The sequence below is a fragment of the Chlamydotis macqueenii genome, chromosome 19, assembly GCF_036417535.1.
Source record: "Chlamydotis macqueenii isolate bChlMac1 chromosome 19, bChlMac1.mat, whole genome shotgun sequence".
Classification (NCBI taxonomy): Eukaryota; Metazoa; Chordata; class Aves; order Otidiformes; family Otididae; genus Chlamydotis; species Chlamydotis macqueenii.
The window spans coordinates 10955579-10975101 of record NC_141574.1 but is presented as its reverse complement, the minus strand read 5'-3'; the positions used below and the strand labels follow the sequence as shown (position 1 = coordinate 10975101).

At 47.5% G+C, this 19523-nt stretch overlaps 1 protein-coding gene across 1 annotated transcript in view; it reads left to right on the top strand.

Moving 5' to 3' along the window:
• The window catches only part of GALNT17 (polypeptide N-acetylgalactosaminyltransferase 17), a 210914-nt gene that overhangs the window by 56120 nt on the left and 135271 nt on the right, over positions 1–19523 (top strand). Inside the window, exon 3 of the mRNA XM_086763193.1 lies at positions 19319–19485. Coding sequence (XP_086619319.1) covers positions 19319–19485 — 167 coding nt within the window. The remainder of the gene's footprint in view (positions 1–19318; positions 19486–19523) is intronic.

Sequence of the window (19523 nt, the reverse complement as noted above, 5' to 3'; positions counted from 1 at the left end):
TTCAAGATCCACTTGCTATTTTGTGCATGGAATTTTATGGCTGATTTTTATGAAGGGTTTAATACAAACCATTTAAGTCAAGTATCCTGGTCTCTGATTAAAATAGATTCAAGTCAAAGGAAATTAGCTTAAATGGTTTCAAAATTGTGGCATTAGTGGGGAAAAACTGTGAAAACCTCCAGCTGATAAGCATTATGCTGCACGTATTAGCTTTAAATATAACAGTGCAGGCTGTTTGGTTCCGCTAAAGGCTGTTCAGTGTCCGGAATGCCGATGGACTCGGATGTTCCTAGCAGCGGCTGCCGCTTATGTGTTCTTTCCTTTTCGTTTTTGTTTTTTAAAAGAAGCTGGGCAGCATCACTAGGGTTCAGAGACACGGGTGTCCCTGCTCAGAGTGATTTGCAGGCAGGTGTTGGCAGTGAGGAGGCATTGCAGCTGGTGGCCTCTCAAGTCCCAGCCCGGAGGCAGCAGAAAGGGTAGAGGTGAGTTTCCCTGCGGAAAGTGCTCCGGGAGGTGTTGGATACAGGGTGGTGCTCAGGCAAAGGTAAGGTCTTTCCTAGGGTCAGCAGGGGAGGTGGAATACCATGCCTGTCTTGATTTGGGGAGTTGTGGGGTCTCTTTTCGGTAGTTTGGATTATCACCTTTGTTTGGGTTATAAAATGTGGTTCATTTTCTTTTCTTAACAGCTGAGGCTGCTCGCCTAGGCTGAAGTGAAGAAGGTCTACCCTGCTGTTCAGCACTTGGGCAGTATTGGGCTTTACTCTGGTCTGACTTGTGAAAAAGTGCTGCTGATCGTACGAATACATGAAATAACATGAAATAGTGTGCGGTACTGATACCAGAAGGGAGCTGTGCCTGTTAGACCGAAGCCTTGAGCTTAGTCATACTGGTGTTTCTGGTGCTGGCCTTCTGGTGGGTAGGAAAGGTGGTGTTGAGCGTGCGATGCCATGTGCTTTAGGGTGAGTCAGATAACGGTGTTACATTTTAGATACTGGAGAAGGCTGCTCCTTTAGCTAGGAGAAGGGAGGACGGGCATTTTGGTGCAAGGGACCTTATTTCAAGCCTTGCTGCAGAACGGTGGCATAAGGAGACAGGCATAGGCAACACATTTCTATCTTGCTTGATTAGATTTTTGGGCTTTAAGATGAGATTTCTACTTGTCCTGGAAAGCAATTACTGCTTCTAGATTGGAAGTACCCAAGGTGCTGCTGGCAGACTGCCGGACTTCTACACAGATCTCCAAAAAAGTAAGCTGGAGAGATTTTCTTCAATTTGCTGCAAAAACTGTGAAGGACAAGGCTGATCTGTGAGTTTTATTGTTGATGAATTCACAGCATTTTCTGCTTGCTTGTGAAGGATGGGGGGCTTTAAGAAGACGTGTTGGTTTCTTTATTGAAAGTGAAGCATATTTACGTGGGATAGTAGGGGCTGCTAACATTCCCTGCTTTGATACTAGATTTTTATGCACCTCTATTTTATTCTGTGCTGTATGGTTTAATGGGAAGCCCTCCTACATGTAGCAGGAAAATAAAAATTACTGTGTTAGATCAGTCTGCCTGTCCATCTTATCCAGTATCTAATCTCCGGTGGTGGAATTACCAGATGCTTCAGGTTGAAGAAATCATATTAAGGAAAACGATGAAATAATCTGCCCGTCTGGTATGTTCTGTCTTCTCTATTCTCGCTTTTCAATCCTATCTAATATAAATGTGGAGTTCTCATTATCTCTTTAAAAGTCTGTTCCTTTCTGGAATCCTGCTAAGCTCTGATTCAGTGGTATTTTATGGCATTATGGGATTAAGGAGTAGATTTAAGAAAAATAATACCCACAATTGTTAGGACTATTGAATCATTGGGTGAAGATGACATATTCCTGCTGCTGCCAATCTCTCAACAGCTGTGCTCGTGCAGGCAGGCCTCAAGGCAAGGCAAGATATTAAAGTGGAGAGGAAAAATGGGGTAAGCGATAAGCAACTTTCACAGCTTGACTTTTTTTTTTAAATTTATTTATTTATTTTTTTTAAAAAATTATTTTTTTAAGAGGTTTTGAGGGCTTCCTAGCTAGGACACCCTGCGCCCTCCTCCTGCCTGCCTCGTGGGTCCCGCATATGGGTCAGGCAGAGCATGGAAGAATGTTGGGATGGTGTGTGGGGAGCTTGATCTGCTTTTGGTTTTTTCCAGCGTGCACCTGATGAAAGGTTTGCGTTACCAGCTGGGCCGCATGGCCACAGAGCTATACCGTCACCTGGAAGCCGTTGCTGAAGACTGAGCAGTTACATATCACTGACTTGGTTTTAATTTTTCCCGGTGGTGTGTTTGGGGGTTGAGTCAGAGTCATTGCGCTGAGTGTCTCAAGTGGCTGAGTCACCTCTTTATTTCTGTAGCTGCCTTCCCTGGGAGCCTGGGAGCAATTGGGCTTTTTAGCACCCTCTGGCTTCGGCTGGATTTATTGCCAGACTTCTGTGTAACAGCTACTTGAAAGTCTTTCTTTGGGATGCAGTGGAAAAGACAGAGTTTTGGAGAAGACTTTGGGTTGTTCTTTGGCAACTTAAAGAAACTAAATCCATTCTTGATTTTATTTTTCTTTAAAGTGTTCTGTGTCCGCTTTGGGGGCTTCCAGTGTGTAGATGCTGGGTGCTAGAACATCTTCTGGGGTGCAGGGAGCAAGCTGTGGCGGGAGGCACTGCTCCCTTGGGGGTCTCTCCTCACCCGTGAAAGCCTCTTCCCTCTGCCATGGGGCTGCCTTTGGGTCTCAGCTGCCGCTCAGGTTTCTGGGGGGCTGCAGGCCCAAGGAACTGGATTTTGGTTTTATAATCAAATGGAATCTATCTTTGGAAAGTCGCAGATGCGGATGTGACTTGGGTACATCAGGCCCGTCCAGGAGGATGGGCCTTGGAGAGCTGGACTCCAGCCTCCTGCCTCTGAGACCACTCCTGCCCCCACGTCTCTCCTGTGCCGGACCCAGCATGTTCTCGTCCCTGGATGCTGACTGTATCTGCCCTCAGGTTCTTCCCCTGCGGACCCCAGGACTGGCAGTGTTCTGTGCCATGAGGCTTGGCCTGTGCCCTGAGGCTGGCGCTGATGGGGCTCAGGAAGGTTTTATAGGGTTCATGTGCTGTCATATTTAATTATTTTCTTGTGAAGAAAAGCAAATCTCTTCCACTGTGGAAATAACTAAAAAGGCCTAGCTTTGCAAGTGTCTTTATTTCATTTTTTTTCTTGTAGCACGATACTGAAATGAGATACTTTCTCAGCATTTATCACAACTCGGGCAGGAGACTGCCCTGCGTGCTGCTTCGTACATCTGGCATCACGTTTGTCTCAACATCTCGTTTCTTCCCAAAAATAGAAGACTTTCAACCTCCTTCAAGCTGTGCTTGAGGCAAAATGCATTTTGCCTTTTTGCTCGCCCAAACGAGAATGTTCTTTTTGGTAGACGTGGCTGAGACCTGCAAATATTATTCCAGTGAGAGCGCTCTTTATTGGTGATTTCCTCGAGTTTTTAGGAGCTGGAACGTTCCTGGAGTCACACGTTTGTGATGTTAGGCTGGTTATGTAGGCATGTCCTGCGATAGGGTGTTAGCCAGGCTTGGTGGAACGAGTCTGAGGAAAAGGACAGCGCTAAGAAGACGAAAACAAACTACTTGGATTGTGCTGGTGATGTTTGCTGGGAAATGGAGTTTCAGGACTGTTTAGTTGTAGTCATTGCTGTTTATTGCAAACAGAAGGGGTCAAAAGAGCTCTTTCTCTCACGTGCACAATACATTATTTTACCTTTTGCATAGAGGTTTTTGTTTTGGTTTGTTTTTTTTTTTGCAATCTTACATACAAACAATAGCAAGGAAAAGAGAGGCAGAACATAGTGATTTTTTTTTTCTTCATCAGATAACTGATGGAAAAACTAGTGAGGAATCAAGACAGTGTAAGAAAAAAAAAAGACTTTCAGATGTGAAATTCTCTTTGAATAGCATGTGGGAGTGTATTAAAAGATACTTTCATCTCTAGGAAAAAAATCAGAACTAGTTGTGTATCTTTTCTCGTACTAGATAATTGTGGTCTGCTTCAGCGTGGTGTGAAAAACGCTCTTACCCTTGGCTTTTTATGGCTTCGGCTGTAAAAAAAGGAGAAGTAATATTTTCCAGTACTTTGAAAGATGGCGCCTGAAAATCTTCTGAGAGAGCAAGTAAAGAAATCAAGCGGTGAGTGTCATTGTCAAAGCACAGGCACAAAGGCAGCGTGCCCCAGAACAAGAGTCAACAAAACTACTGCAGTTCAGAGACAGGCTGCAGGGTGTTTTCTGTTGCGCGTGCTGTCCTGCCCGGTCTGTCCCGTCCCTGTGCGACAGTTTTATTCTGCCAGGCTACACACGTTCCTCGTGCTCTGCAGAGGAACGCTTGAGGTTCTGCTGGATCTGTCCCCTCTCTGCTCAGGGTGGGAGGATACTTGCAAACCCAGCTTCAGACCCGGAACAACTTGTTTTTTCTTTCTCCGGCATCTTCAAGGCACTTGAGACATGAAGAGGCCTGCTGCTGTGTTATGGCTGCAAGGGAAGCCGCCTGCCTCCCCAGGGACGGTGCTGCCCCTTTGCTGACTTTGGGGTGACTTGCAGGAGAGGAAAAAGCTGCTTTATTGCTGCACAGCTTCCCCAGTGCTAACACAAACCGGCGTGCTATTGAGTAAATACTGGTATTGATCTTTATTCCTCCGCGCATACCAATGTGTGAGTATGGAGAGATTGTTATCGCACTGCCAGTAATACTTTTTCTTGAAAACCGGGCAAGAGAAGTCTCTGAAGACACACTTTCCAAGCTGTGCTGGGTATTTGCTGATTATTTTTTATGCTTACTCCTGTGACCTCTCGGAGGGAGCCCGCCCCGTGGCACCGGGCAGCAAGGTGCCGTGTACACGCGTGCAGGCAGGTGAGGTTGGCCCCACCGAGAGCTGTGAAACGTCGCCCTGGAGCGGAGTGTCTGCCTTCCTACTGAAGAGTTTAGGGTTTATTTTTTACTTCTGTTCTGCATTTAGATAGGGACACATCGCAGCTTTCTGGTTCCTTTTTTGGTTTTTTTTTTGTTTTTTTTTCTTTTGAAGTGAAGGTTGTTGAAGTACACCCGTGCGTGCTCTGCATGGAGTCAGAAGTGTTTCAAAAGGCTTCAGTGCGTAGAAGTCCCAGTATCTTCTTGAAACTCAGTAAGAAAGTGCTTTTGGGAAAGTAACTCTAGAGTTTGTTTAGTGGCCGTTACGAGATTCTCGTACTAGCATTGTGCTGCATAGTGTAATCTTGAAACACTGTGACGTTAGCTATACATGGTAGCTGTATATATTAGCTATGCAGAGTAGCTAATATATTTTTTTTACTCAATAGGTTACACTAATTGTCAGTTTTCCGTTCCTGACTACAAAATGATTCCCTATTCTTGTAAGTTTTGAAGGTGATGCTTCAGGGAAGACGTCTGTCTCTGAAGTGTGCTATGAAACACTTACTGATGTGAACGTAAGTACTAAATGCACACTTTGGCAGAGGACGGGATTAGTAGAATTTAACAACTTGCTTTTGTGTTCGTCTGAACTCTGGCACTGAAAACCACCTGCGTTATCACAAATACTTCTGACTAAACTGTGCTTATGAAAATAAATGAACCAAATGAAGCTTTGGATACACTTTTAAGTTGGCTTCCAAAGAAATCAAAGCTTGTGTTTTGTGCTACTGATCTGCTTCCATGGATTGAAGAGCTTTTCTGTTGCTGCAGGAGCTCGTGAATAGGTTGCACATTCACAGCCAAAGCAGGCAGAGGTACGAGTCGAGTGCTGGTGTCTGACAGCCTTGTTCTGAAGTCGTTTATTGAGTTTTCCAGCTTCCCCAGCAGTCTGGTGTGTTGGCTTGTTTGGCAGGAGCGTTGTTGCCTGGAGCCACCAGCCTGAACGTGTGCGGCTCACTGGGAAGGATGGAGGGATGGGTGAGCTGGGCGGTGGGTGAGCTTGTCGTGCTTCTTTCAAAGGACGGTCAACCACAAAGCCGGAATCCTTTGAAAGAACTTCAGAGTTCGATGCTGCATTTTTCTCCTCTTCTCCTCCCTGTTGTCCCCAAATTGTGGCTGTTTGATAAATCCTAGACCGAGCATCGTGTGAAATAGCTCGTGTGTGTGGGCAGACATGGGTAAGTGGATGTGATGCTGGGAATTGCTCTGGCTTTTATGTCCCTTAGATACGTTTAAACCTAGTAACTTTATTACGGGAGCTGCTCACAAAAATAAGTCCTGTTCTGCACATCCTGTTTGTATGACTTAGTAGATCATTTCCTGTTAGAACTGGCTGAGTAAGTAATGTACATATAGAAATGCCTGTGTATCCCTAAATATCCAAGTTGTAATGCATAATTTTGATATTCTAAAATACAAAGCAGAAGATTTCTGAAAAATACTTAATGGAAATAAGGTTGGTTCTTTAAAAAAACAAATTATGTAGGGAAATGTGGGAAGTTTTAGATCTTTAATGGTCAGCAATAGTTTCTGAGATTCTAATGTTCTGAATCTGTGAACACTAAAGTGTACCAGAAAGCATTAGGTCTGGATGCTTGGATAATAGAAAATGGTTTGGTTTTCCATTTACTTCATAGGGTAGACATAATTGATTTAATATTGATAATCCCTTTTGCAAGAAGACATGTGCAACTGAATCAGCAAAATACAAACTAAAATAAGCAATCACTGAATGGAGCGTGATTAGGAAGTGGCAATATGAATAGCAGTCTGAACGCTCGCTTTCTTTTAAGCCTGTTCCCAGTCTTTACAAAAGCCAAATGAAGATCAATTCATCTCCTGGTGAAGTTTTATTTTAGTGAGGAGAAGGTGAACGAAGCTTGTTTGAAATCAATAGCTTCAGTTTGTGGAATTACTTGTCACTGGTTCAGAAGGCTATGCAAGGCTTTTCCTTTCCTAGTGAGATGTAAAGACAAAAAGCAATGCAGAGCTGTGAGGAACGGCTGAGGAGCGGTCTGTGTGACTGGGTTAGGGAAGCCTGAGCAAGCCCGAACCTGCCTGTGTGCGTTCGTGCCCAGGATGTGTCTGTGGGAAGAAGAAGATCGTAATGTGATTTATAACGTGTTGTATTTCAGCCACGGCGCTTTGCAGCCCGATCATGAGTAAATCATTCAATCCAATCAGTGCACCGCTGATATATAAGAATTTACCTCCCAGCTTTTCAGCTGCATCAATACAAAGTACATACTGGTTTTCTGTGGCAAGGCAGAGCGTGTGCTGGGCCGGGGGTCTGCGAACAGCTACCACTTGCAGGTGGAAAAGCCAAGTCTTGGATGGGTATGAATGTGTTAAGTTTGGCTGTGCAGGTAGGAGAAGACTTTTGTCTTAGATTTTGCTTTAGGTCTTGTGGGAAGCAAGTAGAAATCAGATGGCATTCATAAGGTGGGGAGGAGAGGGAAGACGACTCCTGAATTTCCCTGCGGTGTGGTTTTCAGGTGTAGGCCCAAACCTCCGCTCTGTGCGGGTAAAGGGCCAGTGTGTACTGGGAAAAATAAAAGTTTGCTGTTTGTGTTTTGTGTCAGCTCACATCATGTCTGTGATGGCCAGCGCTGCCTAACAACGCACCCAATGAGGCAGTGGTGTTTTCAGCCCGGGGCTGCGGTGTACGCCTGTCCCCTTTGGGGGCTGAGGTGGCGGCAGGTGAGAACGAGCCGACTTCGTGTGTCGGGCTTTAGATACTCCTCTTAGTGTCTCTGTTGTGGCAGCAAACAAACCTGTAGCCTTAAACCATGTCTCTGGCTTAAGGAATAGTAAAAGACTTTCTGAAGTGTCTGTGCTGGGTAGCTGCATGTCTGTTGTTGTATGGATCTCTGCAGATCAAGCCAGACATTGAACAGGCTTGGCGAAAAAGGCCTCGTACCCAACTCACGGGGCATCTCCAGCTCATCGCTAAACATTGCGGTGCAGTTACATCACCCTGTAGCAGTTCAGCTCGTGTTTGACTGGCTGTGCTGGGATGGATCCCTCCCTGACCGACCTGGCAGGTGTGTGAATGGTGTTACTGTTTTGCACTGGGGTGAACTGGATGACATCTCTTGTGTGTGCTCAGGCTCTGAGTTGTCTCCCAGTTTTTCCTCCTTTGTATTTTATTTTGGTAGAGGTGGAGAATGTAACCCTTAGCAGTACAGAAGTCATACAGGAGCGAGTTTAACCCCAGAATAGCAGTGACGGTGTAGATCTTCATCTGTGGATTAAAGGGAAACTTCTGGCGTGTTGGAGTGAGTGCTCGGCCTTCTGCATTTATTGCATCAGAAGGTGTGTTATGTGAAAAGCTAGAGTACAGACCGCGTGGCCAGTCACTGCTTTTGAACTCTGTCACTAAATACCTGTGTTGTCTTCAAGTTTATTAACCTCTCCATGCTTAATTGTCCCCTACCGTTAAGGAGGCACTAATATTTATAACCAGTTAATTGCATTCAGTTAACAAGTACCTGAGACTGGAATACGAGTAAGCAAATGAAAATCAACCCTATCCTGGGGTTTTTGGCCCTTTTGATACTTCTTGTGGCTTGTTTGGTTTTTGTTTCCGAACAAAGCAGTGTGCATCTCGTACCGTTTGGTATGTCACCGTGACCGTGGCGTGGCTGGGATATGGCGGTGCCAGTGGTGGCAGGCTGACATGGGGGCTGTAGAGCTCTCCCTGTGTGACTTCCACGGTGCACCGGTTTGCCAGCCGAGGCTGAGCGACACCCCTCTGCTGAGGCTGATCCAGTTCTGACAGAGGTTAAATAAACTTACACAGCGATTTCTGTACATAACTGAAAAGCTTTAAAAACCTCTTCGTCTTCCTGGTTCATAAACCCGTCAGCAGACTGGATCTGTTATTTCAAAAAAGAAGAGCTATCTCTAAAAATCCATTGCACCTGTTAAGTTTATCGTTTTTATACCAGCCGTTGTGGCAATGGCATCGTTCCAGCCTGTGTTCCAGGCAGCACAAGTGCTGCCCGCTCCTCTTATTCACTGCCCTACTCCCCAGCGTACTGGGGATGTCAAAACCTCGAGTTCCCATGAGATCTGTTCTAGTAAGACGCTCCTATGGTAAGGCTGTATTGCCAAATTTAAAATGACATTCTGGGAGGTAAGGCTTACAGCAGTGACAGTTTTATACCAGCCTACCTGAGTAGAGCTGCAAACTTGTTGGTGAGGCTTGCGGGTGTGATTGCCACCCTGGCCTGGGAGGCTCTGGTGGGAGGGTGAGTGCTCGCTTCGCTGGACATGCCCCGTCTGAACATTCAGTCTAGGTCAGCCTGCGATCACGGGGGAAAAAAGGCATCTCCACCTACCCCAAAATAGCTGCATCAGTCTGTTACACCAGACAGTGGTATACTTGCACCTTGGGTGGAATACAGTGTCCTTTGGCAGTGTCGGTGTCTCTTCACTGACCTCAATGCGAGCTTTGACTTCTGCCTTAGACTAGATGTCTCTTAATTAGCCACATCCAGTATTTTGTCTACATGATCGGCTACAGGAGTAGTAGACTTCTCTAACAGAGGATGTCAAAACATACACCATTAATTTACGATTTTACATTAGTGCCTTTCATCCCGTCATCTCTGAGCACTTACAAGCCTGTAATCGTTGGGGATTCGGTTGCCTTCGTGTAGCAGAGTCAGCGTTCCTCTGCTTGACGGCACCGGCTGGCGCTCTGCCAGTCCTTCCTCCGTGGAAACACAAGGTCTGCTCGGCAGTTTGGCGATGGAGTCGAGAGCAGACCTCACGTTGCAGCCTGATAGCTCAGGAGCCGCACCGCGGAGGTCAGGGTGCTTCTGGCTTTGATGCAGTGACACCGATCTTTGTAAAATACTGCGGCCAGCCATGTTCAAAGCCTGTTCCTTCAGTCCCTGCCTGTTTGGACATTATTCAATGTTCAGCTCTGTTTGGAGGGTACTGTTATAAAACAAACAGACAAAAAATTGCTCCTGAATGTTCTCCCGGTCTGTGGTGCACTTTGCCTGGGATAACAGAAAGGCCAGCGGACTGGCAGAGCCGTAGCAGGACCTGTGGATTTTGTTCTTGAGAGATGGGTTGGTAATTCTTCTAGCTGCAAGATGATGTTTGCTCCAGCTTGACTTTGTAGGAGCTTAGTGAGACAGTAATCTGTAGGATAGTAATTTTGGAGAGAATTCCACTTAATGTATGGAAATTCTAACCAAGTTGTCTCTTATGCACCCTTAGCTTTAGTGTTGCAGTTCTGTATATCGTGGTAGGAAGGCTTTTAAAAATCCCTGAGTTTGTTAAGTTGAACTCTCTTTCTGCTGAACCATCTTTTATAGGAAAATCTACAAAGTCCTGTAAAAGCTCTGCCAATGTAGCTGAGCACTTTCGTGACACTAATGGTGTTTTTAAGGACGGTAAGTAACAAGAATCATTTATTCTGCTAATCAAAAGAATATTTGCCTATTTAAATATTCAAACCCTCAAGTCTTATACAAGAATGAAGTGTCAGGACGGGATAAGCTCCTGATAAGCACGTTAGCTGGATTTATTTTGTGTGATGGCCAGCAAATAAATGATTAATAACTACACTTCAGAGCCAGATTGGGAAACTACTGGATGCTCAGAATTAAAAATTTAAGTGTGTATGTGTATGGGAGCAATCTAGCTGCTCTGATGTGTAGGAGAGGAGGAAATCTTTGAAGACCCATGGTTGGGATCTTCTTTTCTGAAGAACTGTGGTCTCCGTAATATGAACTGCCAAAGTCTTTGTCTACTCTGTCTTCTGTCGTCTTCCTCTGGCACATAGGATCTGGGTTCTCTTGTCCATTTTATGCCACCATACAACTCAGCTGGCACAGATTTTTATGCCTGTTTCTGTTTGCCCAGTTCATGCGTGTTTATTGTGGCTCATCACACAGAAAAGATGGAAAGGGGTCCAGTAGGACCCCCGTGAGTACCTTCATAGGATGTGGGAGCAACATAGAGCCCTAAAGACCTGGGGCATTCTGCAGGCCGTGGGCGTTTGCCATTTCAAAAGGGCATGTAGAAGGGATGTCACCTTCATGCAGTGTGGGAGAATTGTCCTGAACAGCCTGAACAAGCATTTCTGCAAAGATGAGTAATGGCTTAGTGTCAAAGCTAACGACAACGGAGCTGTTACGTAGATAGACGGATTATCAGTCAGCCTGAGCACCTGTCAAGGCTGGCACAGAGGGCCTCTGCTCCCCAGCCCCTCTGCCACGCGGCAGCAGAAGCAGTGGGTCCAACGCCCGCGTGTGGCCATCAGTGTGGCCTGTAAGTCAAGAGCTTAATGCAGTGCCGTGTGCTTCCAAAAATTATCTCGTATGATGCTTCAGAATCCTTATCTGTGCCAGATGTTAGGTCAATTAAATTGTTCCAGTGGCTGCTGAAAAGCCACCTACTGTTATTTTGTTGACCTTTTCTCCCATGTGTGTTTTCCATACTTGATATCCATCTGAAGCAGCGTAGAGCCTGGCCATCCTGCTTGTAACACAGAGACCCTACGTGGTGTCCTTCATGTACTGGGTGAGCAGGGTGGGGAAACCTACCGGCCTCATGCTGGAGGGAAGGACCCAGAGTGATGGGAAGGCCAAGGAAGGCCTGAACAGTAGAAGGGAGGAAGTAAGAAAGAATCTTACTCTAACGTGATATCAAAGTTTTGCAGTCTGGTCTACCAGTAGTTTGCTTTGGGGCAGTTGTGCGTGTTACTCTGCATCGCCTCTTCCGATGTCAGGTAGTGACCAGTCCTGCGCTGGTGGAAGTGGGAGACTTAAAGGCTGCAGCAGATTTAAGTCTCCAAATAGGCTGTGCTGCTTTCTCATAACAACAGCTGCTTTGCACCGATGTTCAAAATAAGTAGGAATTGGTCTTATGTACTGCCGTTCTCTAGGGTGGGACTTGGTGTTTTGGGGATTTTCAGCCTTTTCCTGCTGTGCGCAGCGTATAGAAAGTTTTGCTAGCTGCTCTTGGGTATTGAATGTAAGGGGTTGGTAAAATCCTCCTGTGCTTTGTGGAGCACTAAACAGAGATGCTCTCTTTCCGGTCCGGGATGATGTGTGTGTGAACAAGGTACCTGTGTGCTCTGCTGGCTGTCTCGGACGTGGGATGGGGCAGGGATGTGTGTGCTGCGTTACGCGATGAACAAACCGCAGTGGAGCTCTCTGAGCTCCTCCTGTGCCCGCCTGCCAGGACAAGCCCGGCTCTTGCTGTGGCGCAGGCTTAGGAGGTGTTTCCTCTGCTGCGGTGGTACCTGAGCCTGGCCTGCAGTGGCTGGTTTGCCTTTGCTGCCTTTCTGCACGTGCAGATATCTCTCTTGAAAAGAGTCTCATGGGTCGTGGAGGAGGTGAGCGAAGGGAGTGCTGATGCCGTTGCCCGTAGCGAGCTGCCCAAGCCTGGAGGTCAGCCCTCAGTCCTGCTCTGTGTCCCTGTCCAAGAGAGGAGCAGGGGATCTGGTTCTGCAGCTGCAGTGGCTTCTGAGGAACCCCTCGGGACCTCTTCTTTTGCTGCCGACCAAGGAAGGTTTCCCTCCCGAGACGAGCCGCTGACTGGCCTTGCTGATGGTCTGTGCTGGAGTCACGATGCCCAATTTGCTCCTACCAGAGCATCGTACACTTGTTGGGCAGGCTTGTGGGTTTGTGTCCCATTGGGAACCTTGGCTACAGCTGACTTGGGAAGGGCTTTAAACCCAGGGCAGGCAAGTGGTGCGGGGCTGGGGGAGGCAATTTCTTGTTCTTACTGTAAGATACACAGGTTGAAGGAAGACAAGTGTCCTTTTCCCGGGCTCTGATGTGGCTTCTGCTCTCCAGCTTAGGCACCGTGGTTGTGCCCAGGACTCCTGCGTGCTGCTGCTTCCGTTGTGCTGTAGGGTGTGTTTGAGTGCTTCCGTTTATGACAAGGTTTTGATTTTTGTTGGCATTTCCTGAGCTTTCTGTTTGGCTTCGTTTGCCGTTGTGTTGGCATCCCAGACAGAAAGGAACCGAGTTGAGCACGGAGTTGGCGGTGACCTCTGGAGGAGGGTTTGTGCTGGTGGGGCTGTGGTGGAGAGCAGGAGCAGCTCTGGGACGTTCAGTTGTGACCCAAAGGACGAATGGCCGGATCCTCAGGCAGAGCCTCTGCGTGCGCCCAGTCTGTGCCCGGGGTAGTGCTGAGGTGGCACTGGCCTGGAGGAGGACGGCTCGTGGCAAAACCGTTGTCTCTGTGCTTCCATACAATGCAAAATAGTGTCTCAAAGCAGCTGGTGAGACTGTTTTATCCTGGAGTTTAAGGGACAGAGAGTATGAGGTTAGATTTTCCTTTACCTTGCTTAAAACTGTGATTTAAGAACTTTGTCAGGGTTCTGTCTCTGCAGCACCAGATAATTTTCCTTCAGTGTTTTTGTCCTAATATGTTTACCACCTGATACACCCACCAGTTGATCTCTCTCTGGATCGTGACTGACAACCCCCACGTGCTGTTGGACCCCCATCCCTCAGCTGGAGAGATGGCTCCAGGCTGGGTAATCCGTGATGCTTAATAGGCAGTAGGAATGATTTATTAGAAGTACATCCTGAGGACAATCAGGTTGGTGATGGATCGTTTTCAGATAGTCTGTTGAAGCCTGGTTTTAATCTAGATCCAAGTATTACCTTTGGAATGTTGGACGCGTTTGAAAACCAGGGCACATCTGACCAAAGCATGCTTTTCAAATTCGTGGAGTTCCGCCTCCTCATTGGAAATGAGGACAGCTGTGCTTTCTGCTTCATGGTGTTTAATCTCCACTTACAATTTTGGTAGGCATATTTATGTTGGAACTGAGGGGAAGGAGACCGTACAAATGGCATAAATTAGGAAAAAGGTGATGGTCTTGCAGATTTGAGATTCTGTGCAGAATGGATGTGTCTGCTGAGTGAGGCGTACCGTGGAAGGTGGAGGATGGGTTCTGGAGTCAGTGGTGGATGTAATCCTTGGTGCAGCATCTGGGATTAGCAATTACTGCATCTCTGTATTAGCAGCGCTTCTGCTTTCTGGGGAGGAAGATACCCTGGGAGGAGAGTGAGCTGCAGGGCTGTCTGTCCAGCCCCTCTCTGGACTGATACCTGGATGGTGTTGCTTATTTTCACAGAGTGTGAGGTAACGGTCCTGTTGTCTGGTTCTGGACTTGAGAAGAATAACATGCAGTATTGTCTCTTTCATTAAATTCGTTTTTCTGTGGCACCTGTCATCCGTAGGAGATGTACCACGTGCAGTCTCTCCAGTCACACCATTGGGATAAAAGCCCACCACCAGCTCTGCCAGCATGGTTTGATCTGGAGCTGAAGGATCAGACAAGTGGGTGCCCGTTTTGTGCTGGAACGATCGGTGTTCCAGGTTGTTCGTGAGCTGCTCTCGTTAGTGCTGATACATGGCTTGTGTTGGGGTAGTGACGGTACAGGCACCAGCCGAGTTTGGCTCTCAGCTGCTGGGACTGGGCAGGGTGACTCTCGGTGGTTGATGGAAACAGCTTTGCGCCCCAGAAGATGGTAGATAGGTATTAATCGAGTAATAGAGCGGGTCGTGTTAAATCACTGAGCAGGAAGAAGTGTTTCTGAAATGCTGCTTGCCATTTTGTGGCCCCTGTGTTCCAGCAGTGCTTGCTGTGATTCCAGGTTATTTTTCTGCAGTGGGACCATGAAGCAGTAAATGGTATGATATCCCTTTTCTGTTACTGAGACAGCCAATAAACATCCTAATCTCGCTTGCTGCACTGGAGAGTAGATTTACAGCTGTGTGGTGAGCATAAAACAAATGATCGGAGGATTCAAAGGCAGACTCCTGCAGCAGACAAACGTACGTAGTAGCAAAACATTTTTTTTTTTTGTTTTGAAATTGGCTGACTTGATTAATGCAGCCTGATGTATGCCAAGCTGTTCAGCATAAACTCAGCTGTATTTCCCCTTCTCCCATCTCCCCTCCTCATCCTTCTTTTGTTTCTGAATGTCTTCTTACATAAAGCTGTAACTGCAAGGAATTCACAGTAAAAAATGTCCTCCGTAAATATATTTTATTTCGTGAGTTTCCTTGCACGTTCTCCTGCTGGTAAGCTTTGGCTTTGTGTAGAATAAAGATCTCAGATCCAGGAAAGGTGATGGTGTCCACAGTCCAGGAGTGCCACAGCCTTTGCGCCGCCCGTGTTCCCTTGCAGGGCGGGTGGGGAGGACCCTGGGAGTTGGTCCGTGGCTCTGCTGGATCTGGTGTCTGTGGTCAGTCTGTTTCTGAAGTGAAAAAAGATGTGTCTGACCCTTTGACCAAGGATGGAGGACACCCCCTTTCTCCCCTGGTTGAGGGCAAGTGACACTTCTTGATGAGAGCTCAGTGAGGTCCTGAATGGAAACCCAGTGCCGTACGTTAGGAGGTTTTCCCCAGCCTCTCAAAACTTAGAGAGTTTTGTGAGTGTGGTTTAATGGGGGGTAGTAAAGTATGATTTAATGGGATGTAAAATGCATCTTACTCTGGTATCCCGTTGATCTAAATGAGACACAGAACTGTAAGGGATCTGTTTGTTTCTGCCATTGATTCACGATATTTTGATATAAATACTGCAAGCAGGTGCCGGCCTACATTTAACAGGAGAGAGCAGGATTTGGTGGGGAAAATTGCGCTGTGTGCGCCCTGTGCTAATGAGTGTACCGGTGTTGGCAGGTGAGTAGCAGTCCGTGCTGTACCACCAAGTGTTTCTCATCTGGCAAAGGGGATTGTGAGGGATCAGCTGCGGCTGCTTCACTTTTCTCTGGTCAGAAGTACTGGCAGGTGCAGGAGGCTGCGTGTGGCCCTTCTGTAAACTGGCACCGTGCTCTGGCGTGCGGCTCTGCCCCGGGTCCTTGTGCTGACGTGCGCTTGGCCGATGAGCACCCGATACATGGGGAGGAAAAAGTTTCTGAGACAGCCTTTTGGTGATGATGGAGAGCTGGAAGTGGACAAATTGGAATTTAAATGAGGTGCTGGTTACCCTGTGGGTAACTAGTGGCCAACAGGAATGTATGGGGGTGGTCTCTCCGTTGTGTATGATTTAAATTTGAAAGTTTTTCAAATATATGGAGTGTTCCCGTGGAAATCCAACTTGCTGGACTGGGACTTGCTTGTGGGCAGACCAGATACGGTGTGAGCTGAGTGTTAGAAATAAAACCTGAGATTTTCCTCCTAGAAGACGTGAGGAACTACAAAGGTTTTCCAGCCCACATAAGCAATGGGTTTGCTGTGGTGTTAACTGAGGTTCTAGAAAAGCTTTGCAAAAATCTCAGCACAACACATTTATTCCTAGAGCTTCTTGTCTCCTGTGTGCTGCTGAGACTGGAGGTCCCCCGAGGACCTTCTCGAATATCACGTTTATCTCATTAATTGCTAATCCCCAAAGAGACCAGCCCACGTCGGAGCTGAGGACTGCAGCTGTGCTAGAAGCCAGTTCTGGCCCTGTGCATCCGCTTTTGGATAATTAGTGAGGCTTGAATCCTCAATTTAGAAGTATTTTGGCCTGGGATCTGCATTTTGAAGGTACTGTCTGGCAAGCAGCCGAACGCTTTCTCGCCAGAGGACGAGCTGTGGGCAGAGGAGAATGGGTCGCAGGTGTGGCTTGGTAGCCCGTGCGATGCCTGGGACTCATCCCCGAGCCCCTCATCGTTGTTCCTGCTGAGACCTGGGGTTGGTGCTGGCTTTTTTGTGCCGTTCCTCTGAGTTGTGCTTGAAACACTGAAGGCAGCAGAAATTTCACATCGTGTGTCTTTCCACCTTACACCGTTAGAAGAACGTGCAGCCCCGTAGGGTTGCAGAGGTGTCGTGCTTTGGGGTACGGGAGGTGCAGATGGAGGATGGAGCTCTGTAAGGTGGGGCGATGGGCGGCCTGGCAGCCTGCTGACCCTCCACAAACTGCTGTCTCAAGTGTTTCTAGGAGTAAACCAGCCAAACCTCTGTGCCTCCACCTGCAAATGCTCTGAGTGATAAGGCTGAACCACACAGTCCAGACCAGTCCCGTTTCTATTTAAAATGCTTAGAAGAAAAAAACCAAACCACCAGACAATCAAAACACTGCCACTGCCCATCTCATGGGCTCGTTATCCTGCTCTTTTTAACAGGTTCTCCGTTGGTCCCTCTAATTATGTTTGAGCTCAAGTTTTTTTGGTTTTTTTTTGTTTTTTTTTTTTTTCTTCCCCTCCTGGCCCCAGGAGAACCCAGAAGCACCAGATGTTTTCCTGCATGCATGTACAAATGTGTGTTGAGATGCTGGCCTGTCAATAATGAACCGCTTGAGTCTGGAGGGCTGGAGTCCGACAGCCCGTGGCTGCGGGCAGGGACTGTCGCTCAGCCCCGCTGCTGTGCCTGCCAGCGGATGATGAGAGCCTGTGTGAAGGCTGACAGACTTGAGGTTAATTTGCTTTTAAATTGCTGCTCTCCCTGCTCATGTGGTTGCACCCTAAGCCACCAGAGAGCATGGTGTTTACGCAAAGCCTATGCCTCCCTCCCGCCTGCCCTGGGAGGATTGCAGCTTTGGGCACACGAACAACACAGGAATTTGGCGTGCCCACTCCTTCCCTGGGATGTATCTGGTCTCCCCGTCTCTTTGTTCGCCTGTCCTCAGCAGTCGGGGAAGGAGAACTGTGATAAGAGTGGCGTGGGGCGAATGCCAATGAGTGGGGGATGAACCTCAAGGGGCTCCGTTTGGATTTTCCTCCAAACCTCTTTGATCACAAACTGAGCTCTTGATTCCCCCGGAAGCGCGCCCCGGGGGAGGGCTCCCCGGAGGTGTGCGATGATTAAAAGAAAATATTCCAGCTCCGTGACCACCTTCTCTTCAGCTTAGACACATATCAAAAGCGGGGTTTTAATCTCAAATCAGTTTAGTTTGACTTTCATGGCAGGATTGCAGGGTCAATTGTTGCTTTACCCCGTCACAACTGTTCATTCATTTTAAAGAGAGAGCTTTGCCTTGGAAGATCCTTTCCAGCATTTGGCACCTTCCCTTTTGTAGAGAGCTTGGATTGCTTGAGGGTAGGCAATCGTTAAGAAATACAACCTGTTTTATCCCATCACACTTGTTTAACTAAAGAAGATTCATAAAGAACTGTATTTCTGTGAAAATCTTTGTCTCCCAGGTCTCATTTTCAAGTCTGAAAAGTGCCAGTCCTTGCCTAAGCAACACCCAGTACAGTTAAACACAGAGTCGTCATTGGGGAGCCAGTGAGCTCAGAGCGGAGCGGGGATGTCGTTCGTGAGTTTGGTCTTTCTTCGCTTATCTGGGCAGGATTTACTCGGTAAACGCTCGTTGTAATTCTGCGAGCACCGCTCGTGTTGCGTGTCTAATCTGTCACCAATGCGGAGAGGGAGCAGGGAGGCTCGTTTTCTTCTTCTTCTCTTGCGTGTTTATTGTGGGGAGAGCTGGAGAGTTTGATTAGGTTGTTTGAAGTAGTTTGATCGCCTGTTTGCTTTCTGCAAGTACTTTTATTAAGATGAGGTTTCTGGTTAGGATAAGTGTGGCAGTAGAACAACACCTGGATCTCTCACACATGCTCCTTGGAGAGACCTCTTCTACTACGAGCTCCCCTGGTTCAGCTCCGTGAGTGTCCTTGGTCTTGAGGTGGATGTGACGTGGGCCTGTTGCCTGCCAGGTACGGAGCTGGCTGGTGGGTGACCTGGGAGCTCCTTCCACCTCTGTCCTGCTCTGGTGTGCAGAAGTGTCTAAGCAGATGCCTGGGCACAAAACCAGCTCGAGTTACTCCTGAAACCAGAGAGATGATCACAAGTTTTTGTTTCTAACCGATCCTGGTTGTGAAGTACAAACACACCAGTTCATGGCAACGCTCTGCTGGGGTACTTCAGACACAGGAATGTATTTGGGAGTATCTGCAGAGAGAGCTAAAACACTTATTAAGACTATTTAACTAAGGGTCATTTCATATTCATTTCATTCCAAAGCAAATGGGAAGAAAATTCACAAGTGCCGTTTAAGAGCAAAGCTCATTTCCGAGCACCTATTAATCTTAAAACAGAACAGGAGTGTGATGTTCTGCTTTAAATGGTAAAGCCCTTTTCTCTCTTCTGGAGCCTGCTTTTTGTTACGTGCCCGCAGCCAGATGTGCAAACGCAGCCTCCGTTAAGCGAGCTCTGGGTCTGCGCGCTGCCCCTGGTGCTCTCCGAGCCCGGAGGGTGCTCGCTGTCGCTGCCGTCTCTTCCTGGGCAGCACTGCTGAGGTTACGCGCGGGCTGTGCAAAGCTGTAGGATGCCAGCCCTCGTCCCGCGCTGTGTGTTAAATGTGTGCCCGGCTCGAGGTGCATGCTCCGCTAACCCCGTCTCTCTCTCTGCCCTTTGTGCTGCAGGTGCAAAGAGCTGAAATATGGCAAGGACCTACCCCAGATCTCCATCATCTTCATCTTCGTGAATGAAGCGCTGTCGGTTATCCTGCGATCGGTGCACAGCGCTGTTAATCATACGCCGGCTCACCTCCTGAAGGAGATTATCCTTGTGGATGACAACAGTGATGAAGGTTAGCAGTGCCGGGATCTAGGATCTCCAAACCGTCAG